Source organism: Rhopilema esculentum, chromosome 11, assembly GCF_057945365.1.
Source record: "Rhopilema esculentum isolate cy_ngs chromosome 11, ASM5794536v1, whole genome shotgun sequence".
NCBI classification, from domain to species: domain Eukaryota; kingdom Metazoa; phylum Cnidaria; class Scyphozoa; order Rhizostomeae; family Rhizostomatidae; genus Rhopilema; species Rhopilema esculentum.
In genome coordinates, this window is record NC_142825.1 from 11,004,111 (window position 1) to 11,023,687 (window position 19,577).

At 36.2% G+C, this 19,577-nt stretch overlaps 2 protein-coding genes across 2 annotated transcripts in view; both read right to left on the reverse strand.

Annotated features, from left to right (window-relative positions):
* Positions 1–552: 552 nt before the first annotated feature.
* Positions 553–16,065, reverse strand: LOC135694201 (mitochondrial substrate carrier family protein S). Its single transcript, XM_065212900.2, has 10 exons — positions 15,897–16,065; positions 13,068–13,221; positions 12,509–12,577; positions 12,116–12,175; positions 11,140–11,212; positions 10,658–10,705; positions 8,734–8,873; positions 7,964–8,029; positions 4,014–4,192; positions 553–787 (listed from the first exon to the last, which is right to left on the reverse strand). The coding sequence occupies exons 1-9, from the start codon at positions 15,952–15,954 to the stop codon at positions 4,018–4,020; spliced, it is 843 nt and encodes a 280-aa protein (XP_065068972.2). The 5' UTR covers positions 15,955–16,065; the 3' UTR covers positions 553–787; positions 4,014–4,017.
* Positions 16,066–17,337: 1,272 nt separating this feature from the next.
* LOC135694199 (laminin subunit alpha-2) overlaps positions 17,338–19,577 on the reverse strand; it is a 29,858-nt gene continuing 27,618 nt past the window's right edge. Inside the window, exons 27-28 of the mRNA XM_065212898.2 lie at positions 19,310–19,454; positions 17,338–19,043 (exon numbers count right to left, since the gene is read on the reverse strand). Coding sequence (XP_065068970.2) covers positions 18,901–19,043; positions 19,310–19,454 — 288 coding nt within the window. The 3' untranslated portion in view covers positions 17,338–18,900. The remainder of the gene's footprint in view (positions 19,044–19,309; positions 19,455–19,577) is intronic.

Below are 19,577 nucleotides of genomic sequence, written 5' to 3' on the forward strand. Positions count from 1 at the left end.
ACAAAAGCGTTTGTTCTCATTTTTGCTACTGGTGACGTCAAAACAGAAATATTTTCCACCATTATGCTCACATTTCATTGTTCAAGAGAGAAAAATTTGAACTTGGGATCAGATCGTAATACCTAGACTTGACTATTTTGGCGTGAAATATTTGATGTGCGATTACACCTATATTCTTCGTTAAACAATATATCATAATACACATTCAAGTTATTGCTCACAGTTTAATATAAAAAACTATTATTCTAGGTTGTCTATGTTTTCAGATTTTTCCTTCTGACGTCTCTTTATCTCAACACATCTTGAATCATAATTCGTCAGCCGCCACTTTCCGAAATCAAAGAAATGAAAGAAATCTGCTCTGCAATGCCTGTACCGACAATTTTTTGAAATCATTCGACAATCAGTTTGTCTATCTTAGGCAATGAGTAATGATCTCAATTTTCAGTAAGGAACTCAGAAACAGCAACAGACTATCGCAAAACGCTTCATACAACAATGCCAGTTCAGAACGTCTTCAGACAAGGCTTGCCAGCAAAAAAACAAAACATGTAAAATTGTATTGCATTGACATTCAAAAATCCTACTTCATTTAATATACCGGTACAAATTGAAACATAAATAAACGGGCGTTTCAAAATAACTACAATTTTCATTTTATTTTAGATAAATAAAAGAGTTCTATGTTTGACTGAGACAAAAAATCCACTTACCATTGAGAATGTGCAAAAAAGATCCTAACTACTTCAGTTTTCACTCCATCTTTAAGTTGGTTCCCATCGAAGAGCTAAAAATAATAATATTACAATACAATAAGATGGTAAAGAAATATATGTGAAAAGGAGAAGCATTGATTGAGTGTTAGAAGGCAGCTATTGTTATAGATTAGGAAAACGAGAAGTTTTTACACAGCGAATGAAATACGAGGATCTTAGTCAAGAGTGACAGAAAATGTTACCAAAAGAATGGAAGTGACAGGCTTCTTAAGACGGACTTCGGCAAATCTTATATCATGGACAAAGGCTTTGGATCCCCTTACTGACCCACAAGAAAGCTTTCAAAAAGCTGAAAAAAAAGAAAGTGCATCGAACAAGGCATTGGCATGTATGTGAAAGGGCCAGTAGTGTACTCTAGGGTCCTTAATAGAAGGGGGACGCTTATTAAGTTTTTGATTTTTTTCTGACCCCCCCCCCTCCGGAGCTTATTTGGATCCCCCCGTTTATTAATTTTTATACGCAGTCATTCAAATCCCTTATTTCAGTTTTCCTTTGATCTTGCAGGTGTGGAATTTCTGTAAAGTTTCTCTTAAATGAACAAGAAGTTGCATTGTACAAAGGTTTAACATAGAAAAGTAGTATAACATCCGAAAAAAATTACAAGGCCTGGCTGATGTACACAATGATAATTAGCCTGCTCATTTTAGTAATACAGCAATGCATTATTACATGGTGATAATTGTCATTTTGCTATGGATTGTATTCAGAAGAAAATCTCCTTTGACCCCAAAAAAGAATCATCACGCAATTTTTCAGATTTTTCACATTTCCGACCCCCCCCCCACTTACTAGGACCCTCCCTGCTTATTTATTTTTTGAAAAATTTCTGACCCCCCAAACTATCAAGACTCCCTCCTTCTATTAAGGACGTTAGAGTATGGCAGTTGGGATTGATTGAGTGGAACTTTCTACTCAAGAGGGTTCTTCCTAAAGAAGACTGGGGTTGCTATATTTAACGAAAATTGAAATAAAGGATAATATCGGGATAATAATGGAAACCATAAAGGAACAGCATAAATCAAGAGGTTTTAGTACATTGATAACTACACCACTATTTTTCAATGCAAAGACAAAACGGTGCAAATAGCGGAAAAAGAATCTCAAAAAGCATATAATCAATTATCAATCTGGATAATCTGTGTGTTTGCTAACAATCTTTTGGTGGTACAAAACTTGAAAATGGCTTTGAAAAAGCAAACATTTAGTAAACTAAAGCTTTTCGTCTGACACTCTTCAGAGTTTAAAACGTCAGAACATAGACCGAAAACTCTACGCTAGGAAATATATATACCCAGTTGTGGATCGAAATAGGCCAATTAGAAACACGAGCACATGACTGTTGAGGTTGACCAATCAGTGCCGCTTGCCTATTGAGAATGTTACCAATAGAGTCTTAAGGTGAAAACGAACTCCTTTTGTCTACACAAAAGCGGTTTTTCCGTGCTTATGTAGATAGATTCCAAAACTGCTAGACGGAACGACGATCGGGCTTTACCAATAATCCGAAACATGTCGCCATTACAGTATTTTGCACAATCTGGGTTTTCCAGCAAATGCTGCCCGATAGCAGAATCGCAGATTTTAGTTGTACTTTTAGATCTGCAAGACCGAGGTCGCTGTTCTCTTTGGGGATGAGTTTTGTTTCTAATATTAGACGGAACATGTTGTTTTATTCTATCCTCCAATCTTTGGGTAGTGCTTCCTACGTAGCCAGAATCACACTGGCACGTAAATTCATATACAACGGAACTCTTTTGGGAGGTAAGAACGCCATCCTTTTGAACGGAGGGAAGGGCCTTTTCTGTACCGTAAACAATGCGTGGATTCACGGCAAAGAACTAATTTGTGACGGCCTGTTTTATCTGTTTTTCGAAACGCAAGGAACTGTTACCGATCCAAGGTGGTAGTTTAAGATAGACTGGGCACTTTTGGGGACCGAATTTTACGTCAGCCGAAAATAATCTTCTCCTTAATGTAAACTGAAATGACATTCTCTGGATAGCCGTTCTCCAGAAAAATCTTTTTAAGTTGTTCAAGTTCCGAGTCAAGTTTAGACTTGGAACAAATCATCAGTGCCCTAAATGTAAGCGTTTTGATGAGGCTGATTTTTCTTTGTTTTGGGTAAAATGAACTTCTTCGAGTGTATAACCCCGAAAATGTGGGTTTACGATATACGCTTGTAAGAAATCCAGCGCCAGATTTTTCAACCAAAACATTTAGGAATGGCAAGGAGTTATTTTCTTCCTTTTCAAATGTAAACTGTAGGGCTGGGTGAAGGCCCAAAGGAGTAGAATTGTGAAAAAGACCGGCCTTAGATTTCACAAGTCACAGTAGAATCCCACTTATTCGGGGCTTCAAGGAGAATAACAAATCGTTTGCATAGCAGTGGTTCGAACAAATAAAATGTAGTATTGTTGACCAATGACTTGCTCACGTACTTGTTAGGGCACTCATCTTCATTAAGTATTAATTGTATAAGAATGTTGAGGGTCGGGATTGAAGAATCAAGAAATTTAACAATTGATTAAGAATGAAAGCCAGACATTAATTTAATCGACAGCTTGACTTTTTTTCTAAATGTGTTTTTTGAGGAACATAAAAACCATGATTTTCACGCAGACACTTTGAGGTACATCCATCTAGCTTAAATTGTAGAAGTACGCTCCATTTTCTACCATTTACGAACGAAGGAACGAGCGAAGGAACGAACGAAGGAACGAACGAAGGAACGAACGAAGGAACGAACGAAGGAACGAACGAAGGAACGAACGAAGGAACGAACGAAGGAACGAACGAAGGAACGAACGAAGGAACGAACGAAGGAACGAACGAACAAACGAACGAACGAACGAAGAACTATATATTGCTCAGAAAAACAAATTTTGAAGCATATTGTGACTCACCAAAAATTAAAATACTATAAAAAAATTTATTCATATTTGTAAAGAGACGGGAAGTGTGCGAATGGAGAGATTTAATAAACAGCTACTTGAAGAGTATATGTATCATGTCGTGTCAAATACCAAAGTAGACTTCTATACAGCTTCAACAAAGTGGATGCAAGGTTAACACGGAACACAATAGGGTGAAATCCAGTATAAGGGGACACTAAGAAATATTTACCGGAAATACAGGGATGGAGCAGGGACTTAACTTTGAGAGTTTCATGACTTTTTATAAAAAGACTTAATCTAGCTATCTTGGAATAAAATCAAAAAAGACTTTTATGCTACTCACTCTATCATCCTCTAATGCCGAACTCCGAGACCTTTCTTTGGGCATAAGACATCACGATCATTGCACATCCATTAGCTAGAAAACTTCGTATCGACCCTGGAACTATACCACGGTAAAGTCCGAAAAATCCACCTCGTTCCCGAAAAACCATATTCAAACGCTTCCAAGTTGACATATCTCTGCAAGTAGAAAAAATAGACCAAAACTAACAAGACTGATTATGTGCAAAAGTTTATCTACAAATGTTTCACATTTTAAATCATATGTTAGGGAAATCAATGGTACAAGAACAACGGTTCAAAAAGTTGGAAAGTTGAAACGCAGATATTTGTCTACCGTTCTTACCGAAAAAAATCACAAAAAAGGAAGGTAGAATATATTGAATTATAAATATCACACTACACTGGTAAATCTCAAGCTATTAGATCGATCCTTACTACTCTCGCTAGAAATTGATTTGTTATCTGCAAGACTGCTAGGCTCTCGAGAAACTTTAATATCTTCCAAAATATTTAATGGGAGGGAGATTCCTGAAAAATGACGTTAAAGGTGATTGCAGACTGTAGATAATTGGCTGTCCCTGAAGATTAGGTGTATTTGGTCTGGTACATTATGACGTCGTTGCGGGGACAGGATGGACACGTCCCTTTTCCAGTTCTTCGTAGGATAGATTTTGCATTTTGTCCAAATTCGACAAAAAAAATGCCGAGGAAGGGATATGACTCTATGATTTTAAACAAAAGTCAATCATAGGCCTTCCCTGGCGGAAAAATAAGCGTTCCCTGTTTGGTAAACACGTTTTCTGACAGTAAAAGGAGGGTGGCCTAAAATTTGTGCGTGTTTGAATAAACTTAATTTGCCCATTCCACACGTTTTGGAATCTTTTTCCCATTCGATTATGACTTTCAAATTTGAGCTTAATCATCATTACCATGCGAAGACAGATTAGTCCCTTCATTTGATCGAAATCGCGAAGGAATAAGCGGCCTAAGCTGTTATGTGTGGCCATTCCTGCGTGAACTGTGACTTTAAAAAGTAGCAAATTCGCCGCCATTATATTTCATATTTTTGTTTGGCTGTCTCGCACCTCCGAAGATTGGGAAATCATTTTGAAGAATAATAGTATCAAGCGAGATTTTAGTAATCTAGAAATCATTACAAGTAAATGAAAACATGAGACAGAGGCTAATCGGGCCTAAGCCGGAGTCAAACTTTATCGAATGTTCGCGTGTATAACAGATTAGAACTGAAAGCTCGTCATTAGAGGCTCGTTAGTTTTGGAAACAAGAATGCTCAACTGAAGCTTTTCTGTAGAAGGCCCTCTAGTTACAGCAATGTGGCGTATAAAGATAGTGATAAAGAATGCGCCATCTAAATTGGGGTTAGATGGAACCAAGCTTGTATGTGACAGATAGCGTTTATTAGCAGATATTGGTGGTCAGAAAGTTAACTGCGTCACAAACGCGAGACAAAAAAAATGCAGTTGAGCTCAAGATAGTTGAAAAAAATTTGTATCAGCTATCGAGCCAAGTGCCCCACTTAATTAATTAAGTAACAAATACTTAAAATATGCGAAATCTAACTGAATTGATAACTGACCCCACAGCAGATGCAACAAGCATCATAAATAAGTTATGAATATGTATAGCCGATTTAATCAAAGCTTGGGTGCTACGTAAGGGCAGAGGAAAATTTATGCTACATCATGAAGAGAAATTGCAAAAAATTACGAATGGATAAGGAAATGGGGGCACAGAAACCACGAAAACCAATTATTTCGGTAATCAGTGCTGCCGAACAAACTCATTTCTGGATCTTGCTTGCTCTGCTCCCCATTATGAATCGACATACAATCTCTGCCAAAATTATCTGTATCCCTTAGGTGTTGTTCTGAAAAATCATTTTTTTTCCGGTAGAAAAGGCAAAACCATACCTCTGAGCATCTAACGGGGGTTGTAGAGTTAATATCTAAACTATCTGACAGGAATCGACCAAGAAGTGTAGTGCACCAAGACTTTTAGGAAGGATTGTACCAATTAAAATCCAAAACAACTACTGAGCAACACAAATAAATTGGATCATGTAAATTTAGAAGGGCGATATCCAGTCGAATTTTATACAAATATATGAATTCAGAAACGAAGATGCCTACACTTAAACTGCTAACAGAGGGACAAGCCCCTAGCATTCGAAGTGCATGATGTGCAATGAGCTTTGGACTGGGAATTTCGAATAACAAGACCGAAATCTAACGCAGCTTTGATAAAACATTGTCTAAGAAATCTGAACAGCAAATAAACTTTCAAGTTAAAATCTAAATCACTAAGATATAATTTACTTATTTTTAAGGGACAGTCATGAGCAAAACAGATGCCAATCTTGAATTAAAAATATCTCTTGGCATCAAACAGATTCTAATTACCTTCATTCTTTTCTTAAGGGAAATGAGACTTTATTACAGAGGTAAGATAAAATTTGCAAAATTTTTTTCATTAGAACCGAGGATTCATTAAACAGAAAATCAGAAGTGCAAACAAATGTAATTTCAAATTCAGAGTCTGGTTTAGCGACAATAGGATTCAATTAAGTTGGTGTAAAAATCACCACGGTACGTTGATTACTAGTTATTGATCCTATAGCAAAGATGATAAACCCTTAAAAGGTTTTGTAAATAGTTTATACATCGGGATGACAAAACAAGGCTTTGCTGGACAACCAAAAACGTGTTGTCCACTGCCCTATTTGAGGGTTCACTTAACATTTTAACCGTATTAGAGTTTCCTCCTTTTATTCATTCCCAAGTCATAAAATTTTGATGAGGGTCTTACTCGACTTTGAGCGACCACTAATAAATTGTGATTAGTCTGCTTAGAAAACCTCAGAGAAGGAAACGACATGAAATTTCGGGATTAATGACGTTTAAATAAACTCCGGCTTATCCTAGGAGAAAAAAATAGATTAAGGCAAGGTGCTTGGTTCTCAGTTTTAGGTGAAGGATTCCACAACAGAAATGCTGAAGAAGCACGACTTTATCGAAATTAGCATGAGTTTGGGAAACATGAAAGCAGAAATTGGGTTGCTCAAAACAGACAAAAACGACAAAAAAGGCAACAGCAAGGGGTTGCAAAGACAAAAGCATACAAAAACAATGCCCGGAAAAACATTTGGAAAAGTCCCACATTTGCACTATTTTCAAGGCAGAGACAATTAATAATAATACAAATATTTACAGAGGAAGGCCTCAGTCACTCGAGGGTGCTTTTCATGAGGGTCCTCTATTTAACTAATTGTATCGATATACTAAAAAACATTACAATTAAAAAGTTCATCATTTTAAGAGTTCATCATAATTTCGCGAAAGGTAGCAGTTCAATTAAAGGCATTCGACACAGGTAAAAAAGGCTTACAGCCACTCGTCCACGAGCGGTTGACCAATCAAATTGCGCACAGAGAAAAACATGTGAACATGTGAGTTTTCACGTGAGCAGTTTGCAGTTCCTTTCTTGTGCGCGTGCTCTGATCAATTTGATGTACCTATTCATGTTAAATGCCTTTAAAAACCTCCCTTCATCGGGAGATGGGCATATTTTTGTAATATGTATCGCCTTTCAGAAGCTTTCTTCATTTGCCTCTGGTTGAAAGAAATAATTCAAGAGAAGAAGCCTAACACGATCCTCCTCTTGAGAGTTTACCTTAGCGTGAAAGATCGAGTGTCTTGTCATAATTTGCAACAGCCTTAAGCTTGCTATCGATCGAAACCAATGTTGAAAAGTCTTGATCGGTCAAATATACTGCATTTTCCATTAGAGTTGACATGCTCGATATCACTTGCAGCAGAAAAGGTAAGGGTTTCGACCCCACTTTAATCTAAATTCGTTGCATCTATGAAAAATAGAGCAAAAAAAGCTGCGAGCCATCATCTTAAAGTGCCTAGGATTGAGAAAACTTACTGTCCGTAATTTCCTTGCACTTGTGATTTCATGTATTCCAAAGGCCAAACTACCCACCAACCAAGGCTTTAAAAAGTTAAGGCAATTTCAAATCAGTTCTCTGAAACGGCTAATAGACGAAAGCAAATATCTATCCTGTCCAAATACACATGCTAGGGACACATGCTAGGGTCGCTTCAAATTGTCCGCCCGTTATCTACATATTTTGCTACAAGCAGCAATGTTTTCTAATACCTAACAATAGTTTTCAATATTATCACTATTAGATAATTTCTATGATAACTGTGACACAGCTGTCCTAAACAAGAATTCATCAATAAAGCTTGATCGAATACCCATTCCCCAAACTAAGACAATATGCGTTATCTTTAGTGAAAAGTTTAAGCTATCAGGGTTGGCGCTAGAGACAAACGTAATTGGAGGTCTGTGAATTGCAAATGTTGCTTGGAAGCAGAAATAGGGGGAATTGGGGGGGGGGCTAGCTATAATATTTGGGGCTTAAAGCGCTCTTTGACAGGAACTGCCTTGGCGTATCCCCCTCCCCTTGTATACAAAAGCCATCGACAGCCCTGGTCAGGATCTAGTAGCTCTGCATATGGCTTGACTGCATTTAGATTCAGTAATTTTTCCTCGATAAAAACTTCGCAAGACTAATGGGAAAGGTGGACTAGAAACGTCCTGACAAGTGTACGGAAAAACATCTATGTTAAAGTCCTCAACAATATTCCAATCCGGTATACTAATAAAAGAATTCTTTAACTCAAGGATACGTGGCAGCAACTCCAGAAATGAGAAAAGGTCCCAGAATCGGCCTCTTAAACTGATCGCTCATGTTTCTTCGAAATGTGTCGACCAGAATGAAATAGGTACACATTAAACCAACTGTTCTACACCATGTGACACCAAACCCCTAGAGTCACAAAATTGCAAGATACATGAAGGTAATATTACGCCAGGAAATAATCCATAAGGACATAAATTGCAATGGAATTACAGACTAAAAATGACAAGTGAAGTATTGACTGATCTATTGAATATACACATTAAGTTAACAGGAAACAAGAGTTTTGTGTACGATAAGGTATGAAAAAAGTAGATATGGTATGTGTAAATCAATCCCTGGCGTAACTAAACTAATTTTTTCAGGCTTATCTCTAAAATATTGTAGATCAACATTGGAAGTGAGATAGATGAAGAATTGATGAATGGATGAATAAGGAAACGAGTTGAAATCAAGAAATCTTAATTATGTATCCTCAACCAATTGGGTAACACGTTTTTTATGAAAAATCAGGAATTTAAGAAGAATCAAACTCTAAAAAAGTTAGAAAAACTTAATTACATTGATATTAACTTGCAATTAAGAAAAAAAATGTTCTGTAATACAAAATTTCTTTCGTTAGATCTTTGTATTTGGCAATAAAAGTATTTGGCTTTTCGAGGCATCCAAAATGAATAACTTAACACTTAGGCTAAAGAAACGACATAAGTGCTCAATGTAATGAAAGTACAAAAATTGTTATTGAAAGACTTACACAGATTAAAATATTTGGAGCCCAGAGACGTACCGAGCAACTTAATTGCGTGCTGAATAAAACTTACATTTTACCAATATTGATAATAAAAGTACCAAAACATATAAATTTGCAATAATTAAGTGTAAACAATTAAAAATAATTAATGGCTCCAGAAGTCTATCATGTGAAACTTCTGTACTGTAAATGTAGACACGAATACAATGGCGGATCCAGACTACTGCCATTACCGCTCGAGTGGTCGGTCGTCAGATTATTAAAAATATTATAAAAAGTGGTCATTTAATGTTGATTCTAACATAGTTAATCAAAGAAGTAAAATAACCATAATTAAAATTGAAAAAGTTTGGTCGCACTGCGCGCGAAGAATTCCTCTCTTGAGACAAGCGGCTGAAATCGCCATAGAGAGATAAATGCTTTTGAGTCCTTATCGCTATAGAAATTGCGTGATAGGAATGGGGGTACGAGTTGGTATGGAGCATCACTGAATACTATTGTGACGTTCTGGAAATAAGTTTTCCATTAACATAGCGAGCTGTAACAATTGGATTAAAAACTATTGGCCAATTTTCTGCTCTAAAACTAGGAAGAAAACAGTTAAATGAGCTAATCGTAATTTTCAAATGCAGTGTCCAAATAAGCCTGAATGAACGTTGGTATTTAAACGCTTGTTTTTTCATAAATTTAGGTTTTATATACTCTTTTGAAATCTGGAAGACGCTACATAATCAGAATATTTCTGCAAAAATTGTTAATGAGTATATTATGTATTCTCGCGTTTCTTGAATACAATTATATTTTTTCTTTAATAGGCAGGCTGGAAATTTTGCAAGCCAACACAAAGAAAGAAGCTTTTCGTTAGAAAAGAGTTTGCTGTAAATAGGCCAAGTGACGTTATATAATAAAGATTATTCAACGTAGATGAAATGAAATGTCAGAGAAAGGGTAGCCTATATAGCTGATATAACCTGCTAGACAGAAGGCGGAAATGAAATTGAATGATAGACAAAAATAGCCTTATTTAGACGAAGTAATGCATGAAACAGTAGCTAACCCTACATAGAAGAAGTAGGCGTAAGATAATATGTATCCTTATACAGAAAAAGATCGACAGAAAACTGTCTCACGTGGATAGTGTATGTGTTAGAGATGAACATACCTTATATAGACCTCGCAGATGCCACGATTGTCCAGTTTGTCGTCTTACCTTGAACAATTTAGAAAACTCTATAAAGACGTGACAAAAACGGCACTTAATCTAAGAAACCTATTCAAATTCAAAACAATTAGATTTGTTGCAACAAAAATAGTAAGCAATTTTTTAGTATTTTTAGAGCTCGATCGATAATAGCCTGCTAATGCAGACAGATAAAAAGCTAAATGAATAAAAGTAAAGCTGACAAACTATATCCTGATTTAAATAATAAAAAGATGCAAAAAAAAAGATAGTAAAAGTTCTTCTTCCACAACTTTAATTTTCTGAGAGGCAAAATCATTTTAGCATTAGGCTAGAATTCTGGAATATTCGACTAGCTCCGACTAAAGATGAGAGAAACGAAGAAGCTTGAATGTGCCGGCAAACACAGAAGTAGTTTTATCCGGTAGAAGGGCTTTGAAAATGTGACATGAATTCAACAATACCTTAGCCAATTCTAACGGTGTCTCGATGATTGCTCTCGCTGTTGATGCCGCTGCACCACCAATCAAAACACGTCTAAAATGAAAAGCAAAAACAATACAAAGTGTACCTTTACCTTCCTTAAAAGGAAAAAACTACGGAATCGGACCATAACAGGCTTCTGATCAACAAACCACACCATTTTAGGTTTATGTCATAGATACACTGTCTTTTATTGTGTTCTTAAGCATTTACACTGATACGAGACTGCCCGTCTGCAAACTTTTTGTCCTTCGCAATTGCTCATTTTTCAATCAGTTAGCAACATGGGTAATTTTCACCTCGAAACGATATAAATTCATACCAAAGCAGTATCTTAAAGAAAGGGCTGGTGTTTCGAAAATAATCTAGAAAATATCTTTAAATGACCATTCATTTTCCTTGGATTCCAAATACGGGTATGAGATCTGAAATGGTGAACAACTGGGCATTGTGAACCAGTGGAAAAACAACTCAAGGTTTACAATTAGGGAAACAAATGTCCCTCCACCACTGACAATCAGCTGTGTTCATGTTTTATTGCACAAATGTTTGCAAAGAATCAAACTAGTAGAGTTGATCAAATGAAAACTGAAGCCAAAGTCACTGCAGAACAGGGTGGATATATTTTGCATGGTAGGTACAGCAAGCACTCGAATTTCACAAAAAATAAAGCAGAATGACCAGAGTTTTCAAAGTCACGTTTTGTCATTGTGTCTATAATACTCTAGAAATTATTTAATGAGACTTTAGTTTCTTGTTAAAAAAATTATTAGAAAGGACAGTTACTCAAGCCACACATGTATTTGCTATATGCAGGTTCAAAAGAAGTTTAGGTACGCTGCTTCCATGCTTTCTGTTTCAAGGTGCAGTAACCATTAAAGACTCCCTAGCAATAGAACAGACACTTGGCCTCAAATTTTGCCTAAAGTAAGCAACAGCTATGATAGATAAACTTACATCTGAAGACCTCCAGTTAGTGGTATCTGTGTTTTCCCAAAATCATTGCAATAAGTATACCTATGTAAAAATTAGGATAATGTTATAATAGTTATGGAATACAGAAAAATGGAAGTGTATATGATATGCAGCCTTAGAAAATACCATAGGTTGAGAATCAAGAGAAAAATAAAAGAATAAATGAGCAATATCTTCAAATAAAGGGGAGTGATGAACATCAAATAGGGCCAAAGCATCCATCAACAAGGAGCCACGATCCGGTATGCTTCGGCATTTAAGACACTTCAAAGGAGAATTTAGTGGTAGTATTTGATTGTCAGAGACAAAAAATTAACATAAGTTTATTCTTGGTCAGCTTAGAGCTTTAAAAAAATTAACAATAAAGCTACTAACACTCCTTCAAATACAGCAAATTGTGTTGATCGGTAAATTCCTGACCCCCAAAGTGGCGGTACACATCCTCTAGAAGACAAAAATAGGGAAATTAGAGCATGTGTATATTGCAAATTAAATAACAAACAGTGGGCTTGACTGCTTGACATTTTTTCTTGCTGATTTAGATACACATAAATGTGTCATAAAGCTTAAGCTTGAGGTACATATAGCTGAAAGATATTGACAATATGATTTTGATAAAATTTTTTGACAACCATTAGCATCAGCAAAGATTCTCACTCAACCATCAACAAATCTGTTTGAGTTGCATCAAAAAAGGGATAATATGATATTTTGTATCCAATTCATGAGATTATTTTAATTAATTTTTTATTATAAAGATTTATCAAGACACAGACAGCAGCAGATTCAATGTGTAAGAAGGAAGAACTGCAGGATAGGCTGTCCACCGAATTCTGTGAATCTTGCAACGAGTGTTGAATCATACTAATATTTCGCCCCGGCATACAGGGCTTCATCTATCCTGAACAGATTCAATGCACAAATGAAAAGTCACCTGTATAAACCTCTGATTCCATCAGTTTTCAAGGTTTTGATGAAAGACTTAAACATTCCTTGATTTTCAAATCCAGTCTGGGCTTGCATCTTTGTTTTAATTGTATCAAATGGGTGGCCAGCACAAACATTAGTGACCCCATAGAGGACACCAACTGAAAAACATTGCAAAATTATTTTATATATCCATAAAACAGAACAGTGTACCAATACTGTATCCAAAAACTTTAGATCACTAGACGTAGGACAGGTATAACAAAGAAATTTCACAAAAAAACTTAAAAGTAACATTATAATCCACTATCTACTTCCCTTATATGGGCTCAGCCAGCATAAGATCTTTTGGTGTACCTTGATGCACACTTGGACACCTGGCCTAGCCTGGACATACCTTTTGTATTAGGTTTATATGGAGTGCACCCTGGTCCTAGCCACATTTTTATATCTTGAATTGTGACTTTTTTCATTATTTTTGCAAAGAAACTTTGTGAAACTTTTAATTATTTTTAATTATCTATCTCACTACTGTCACTTCCCAAAGAAAAATGTTTAAATTTGTACCATTTCTTTATTGTGGCCCAACTTACTTCAATATTGAATGTCTCTTCATAATGTGGAAATTTTCTAAGTTGCTCACTGGTATCCCTAGGAAAACTTGTTATCTTATATGTTCAAACAATTTTCAGCTGGGATTTTTACCTTTACCATATTCATTAGCAGATTTAATCAATACCCAAGCTCATAAGTTCTCCATCCATCCATTCTACACGCTTAAAGCATATTATTTTCAATGAACTGTCATAGGTATAAGAAAACAATATTTTCCAAAGCAGAAATATACCTTAGGCTAATCATGATTCCTTTGATAAGAGTCAAAGTTAAGAGTATGATTGCATCAAGAGGAAGGACCAGGACAATGCTTGGTAAGCATGGCTTTTCAGCGTCCAAAAAACTACCTTCGGATGCTAGGTAGAGACAAATACAAAAACAGATACAAATAGTAAAGGCTAAATCAAATATGCAAACTCAAAATCTGGAATTAAGAGTACTGTAGTTTCCAATGAGATCCTGGGTTTGCAAGAGCAAAAATTCAAGTGTGACATTGGTACAAATGTGCACATGGTTGTTTGGTCAGTGACTTAACAGGCTCCCCCATCACAACTTGTTGGGGGTGAGAAGGGAGGGTACCTGGCAAGATTAAAAAAGCAATACCTGTCACAGTGGAGGAGCTCCCCTGTGACAAGAAGTCAATCAAAATCATTGTTTTCCCCCAGTGGATATTCAATTAAATAATTGTAGTGATTGTAGTAGTAGCAGATGTTGTTAAACCATTGCAAGATAATGTTGATCTTGAGGGAACTTAATTCTTCATTTGCCCAAAGAAATAGGCCTATATAGGACACAACTATGGCATGCCCAGATCTAAAAATGCCACAACCTTTACAAGGTGGGCAGGGGCATTTTTGTGCAAGAAGAATGAGTACACTACGTGGTGGGTCGAGGGGAACGCATACATGTATGTATATATATATATACATATATAGATGCTTTTCCTTAACTTTTTTGCTATGCAAAGCATGCTTGTTTCCCTGTGATTAGTGTGCCGATTTTTATTGCTTGTGGCTACAAAATCCCCGTCAACTCAACACCGTTGTCAGCAAGCCAACGATTCAGAAAACTGTTGTCTCATTGCCAGAAGGGAAGTTGGGACAGCTTTTAGCAGAAACAATCGACCCTTTGTGGCATCAGGTAATTTAAGATACAGATATAGTGGCAAAAAAATTTTGATTGGTAAAAATGTATTGGTATTGTCAATTTTGTCATTGTTTTTCTTTGCATGAAAGGGTCCCGTGCGCCTACCTTGAAGCTACCTCCGCATGCACTCTAATTACTGAAAATCCAAACTGAATCCTAAATGCATCCAGTTAATACTGTTAATAGAACTAAAATAAAGCCACATTACGCACCTTTTATGGTTTGACTTCAAAAAGCAAAAGCTCTGTAGAGGACTTTTACAGACAAGCTATCTAATAGTTTAATTGCCCGAGCCTTACTTACTACCGATACTTATGGTCAGGGATCTGGAACTCAGGCTTATAGCTTAACAAACTGAAAAATAACCAGCAGAAAAGTAGTTATTCAAAAGAACGTCGACTGTAGCACATGAAATGTAAGGGTTAGCGAGCCGGAGTCAAGGGAGGTACGTCCTCTTTTTAGCAAAGCGCACATTGTTTTACTGGTTCCCAAAAAATTTGCAGAGAAGACCCTCTTTTTCTAGAAATCAGTTTCTCTCTCTAACTCTGCCCTTCCTAGCTTTGCAAGACTTAACTTCTAGTGCCCTGAGACATGTTTATGCCTAAAGCAAAAACAAGGCAGGCAGATAAAGTTCATCATTGACTCTAAACGAACCTGTCAATGAAGAAATTCACCGCATCTTTTTTATTTTTGTAGCAACAAATAAACGAGTTTTTGTGTACAAAGAAAATGTACTCATTTCGACGTATTCATAACTGTCTTCAACAGCATCTTAAGAGTACCAGTATTCTTCGTACACAGCGACAGGATATCTACCTTTGAAAAAATATCTCGGGGTTGCACTTTCTTTACTCTACAGTCTGGCTCGAAGATCTTGCAAGTTGCAACAACAAATTTAAAGGGCGTATAGAGCACTTGATCATTTAGCAAAATAAATTTTTAATGTAAGGATTAATCATGCTCATTAATCTGCCTTTTCTCGAATTCTAATTTTTTAATAGAGTCTAGTATGATGATTTTCTGTCCTATTCTCGACGACTCTAGGTAGAAAATGGACCGGTAGAAAGATAATTACCTCCAAGGCCAATTAAGCCTTCTCTTAAAGCAGACTGTCTTTCTTCGTTGTGTGTCATATCAAATTCTCCTTAGTATGACAGAGTTCTATGGTTACGATGAACTTTGTTTTGGAGGCCTACTTTCCTCCTGGCGGTATCGTCCAAGGGTTTGGCGAAGGACCGCCTTCATCCGCCTCGTTTCCAAACTACATACACGTTAACCTGGCCGTTGCCGTTGCACATGGCTTTGGAGAAGTGAATTAAGGCAAAATACAGTCGTGTGGTGTGAAATCCAGTGGTGTAGTGCTCTGAAAATAACAAGGGGGCTCTTGCACATAATGTTGCCAAAAACAATAGCCAAAGTAGAAGTTGGCTAATTTTCGGTATAAAGCCCCCTAGCACTACACCCCTGGAGATGAAATCCCTATTTAATAATGGTCGAATGAAATTTAACCAGAGCTAATTCTACGTGGGATGTGGTAGAATTTTTATTTCACTAGGGCCTGGTTCATATTTTAACTGAATTGTGTTGTTCACATTTGGGTGTCAAGGTTAATGCTTTCAGTCTTATCTTATATACCTTAATGTACTATTTTTGATGCCTTTGGAATAATAAAAAAGTGGGAGCTATGTAGCTTTGGATTGGAAATTACACGAAAGTTTGTCCCTTGACCCAGACAAATGTATTAAAATGCTTTGGGCCTGGTTTTCTGTCCTTTTCTTCCGTTCATACTTTTCAGGACTTATTACAAGGAAAACATTTTCCCAGTTCTTTGTGTTTTTTAAGATTGACTCAGTCCACTAAGTAAGTTATTTTTCTCTTTCCCCCTCATTATCATGTTATATTCAAGGTTCAGGGTTTTTAAATGGGTACGGTAGAACACCTTGTGCCCCAAGACTTGACGAGGGATATGGCAATTTCTTTTCAGGGGGCTATTTTATTTAAATTCAAGAGCTTCTTTTGTTGTTTCTTTCCTGCGTAAAAATGTATGCATTTTTTACTTAAGTTCCCCCTATTTCTTAATGTGTGTAGAGGTCCCCAGCTTTAGAAACTTAGATTAAGAACTGGGACTAGGAATACTCTGGAGTGGGCTTAGTGAAGTTCACAACGGTGTGCACATTCTCATAGTAATCAAATATCAAGATATAAAATCCTACGTCCTTTTTGGATTTCGTCGCTTCTTGAAGTCCCTTCAAATCTCAGTTATCTTTTTAACCCATGCCCCTAGGCAATTTTTAGGCACCGCTCTTAGTGGGCCTACCCATGAATCCAAAAATAGGGCGGAAGAGCAATCATACAGAAATTCGAATATTCTTAGTTGTGCAATATATCTCTAGAAATGACCCATTAACACTGATTCAAAGCTACACCAAATTTACAAAGGAGATGATTGATTATCATATTAATTATAAATGTGTTGCTTTGATTTTGTGTATACTTATGCATTCATAGTTTGTGGGTTTTTCCAAACATGGGAACAATCTGATCAAGACTTCAATTTGATGAATTTTAAGTTGAAAAAAGTTGACCACTTGTCAGTAACCACAATCCCTGCAAATCTAAAGTGGTAATGGTTGGGTTAGAAATACCATCAAAATCATCTATTCTTAAAGCCTCGTCATAAGTAAAATGGTCCCCAGCTACTGTTTTCTATGCAAATACCCGAAGAAAGAAGAGCTTTACATATTTAATTAGGAGACAGGGATGCAGAGAAGTTGAAGTTCTTCATTCTTACTCTCTAAAAAGTCTAATTTCGTCACCACCTAGTTTTTTCTTAGCTTTCTTCCTACTAAAATCCAAAATTTTTTTGCTATTATACACAAACATGCATATACACAAACAAAGCAACAATATCTGTATCAATCGGCATGTTAGGAGAAGTGCTTCTAAGACCATAACTCTTAAATATTAAAAAGTGCAATCCTTTAAGGTGCATCTTCACTTTTGATCACATACTTATGTATAGTAAATTTAGCCAATTTCTCATTAAACCAGAAGGTTAGTTGGATCACGCATAGAGGCCTGAAAGACTCCATTTCCACTGACCTTTCAACGTTTCCAATAACTAAACAGCGCCAATATTTTTAAAACGATGAGCAACCATGCAATACTCTCCACTGCCTGATATTTCGAGACAGAGAAACGTTGTTTTGCATCATCTTTGCTGTGCTTACAATACGCTTTCATTTTTAAAATGAAAATTGCTAGCATTGAATGTCCACTTGCTCAACAAATTTCAAAACATCAAGTAGCAATTTTTTCCAAGAAGGTTTACAGCGAAATTTAGTAGGAGCTCACAGCTTTATGAGAAATTGGCTTGATTTTTATTTAATCTACCAAAAGGAAAATAGATACAGTAGACTCCGGATAAAGTCAAACAAAATGTTGCTTGAAAATTTGACTGTGAAAGGCGTGTGATTGTCAACAGAACTAAATTGAATAGTTGTGGATATTTGGATCAAAATTCTTTGACCGTCACCAATAGTGTGACTTTAGGCAGAGTGACTATAATCTGAGTCAACTGTACCTGTTTCTAAATGAAGAAAATACTATAGAATAATGCAATACCAAAAGATATACAATTAAGAACCTATCTCTAATAAATCACATATCAAAATTATTCATTATATACATTAGATCGTTGTTAATTTATTCTTGAAATCTACAGAATAAAGCTGAAAAGACTACAATAGAGCGCCCTATATTTTAAACGGATGATCTCCAAGTTAAGACTGTGTTTGTTAGAACGTTCTCTAAGATACTACTATAATTAATATAAATAGAAGCATTTTTCCTCACCAGATGGACAGACTACGGTAAACCTCAACGGAAAAAAACTAATACATCTAGTTGAGACTTTGGTAGTATGAAAACATCAGAGGGGGTATTAACCATAAAATGACCTGGCTCGCATACATTGATCTGAAAAAAATAGGATTAAAATCGGCCTAGGAATGTCTCACTGGCAAAAAATAGTGTAGACCATCTACTCTACTTCTTGTTGTAATGGAGTTAGAGGTACTTCAGTTCCTGCTGCAAGTACTGAACTTTGCAACGGCTTGGTCGTATTTTGTTATCAAGGCATCAAGTTCCGTCTCAAGTGCTGCTGACTCTGCTTGTAGCCTTGTCAGCTCGGAATTTTGTTCTATGACTTGTGCCAGCAATCCTACAAATGATTGAATGTTCTGTTACTACAGTGTAATTAATTACATAGTATAAGAGAGAACCTAAATGCAAGAAGATTAGAAAAAAGTCAATGAAAGGACCAAAATACCAATTTACATTGCAGAAGTTTTAAAAAAATCTATATTTGAAACGTAACTGCCTAAACATTTTGAATTAGCTGGAGTCCAAGTCATATTTTAGAGGATTTTATTATACATGAAAAAAGCTATAATTTTTAGTAATGATTGATGCAAACAGTGAACTCACGCTCTGCCTCGGTGACATCACTTAGTAGCTGGGTTGCATTAGCTTGAACTTTTTGAACTTCACTGTACTGAGCAGTTGTTGTAGCGTGTGCAGTGTTTATTTGAGTGGAGTAGCTTGTAATTCTCTGTGTATTGCTTTGATGTATCTAGATAAACACAAATCAAAAACAACATTTTAACTAACAGTGAAAGAACAAAATTACAGTGTCAGATTGAAGTATGAACCTCTGGAAAACCTAACGTTAAAGGAAGTAGCTGATATTGCAAAA

What these genes read in the sequence shown, in the direction of transcription:
- LOC135694201 (XM_065212900.2), bottom strand. Translation starts at nt 15,954, where the DNA reads ATGACACACAACGAAGAAAGACAGTCTGCTTTAAGAGAAGGCTTAATT. An exon ending in TTTGCTGTATTTGAAGGAGT is followed by an intron (nt 12,176 to 12,508) that starts GTTAGTAGCTTT and finishes ATTTTTACATAG; the next exon opens with GTATACTTATTGCAATGATT. An exon ending in GTGCAAGGAAATTACGGACA is followed by an intron (nt 4,193 to 7,963) that starts GTAAGTTTTCTC and finishes TTCTACTTGCAG; the next exon opens with AGATATGTCAACTTGGAAGC.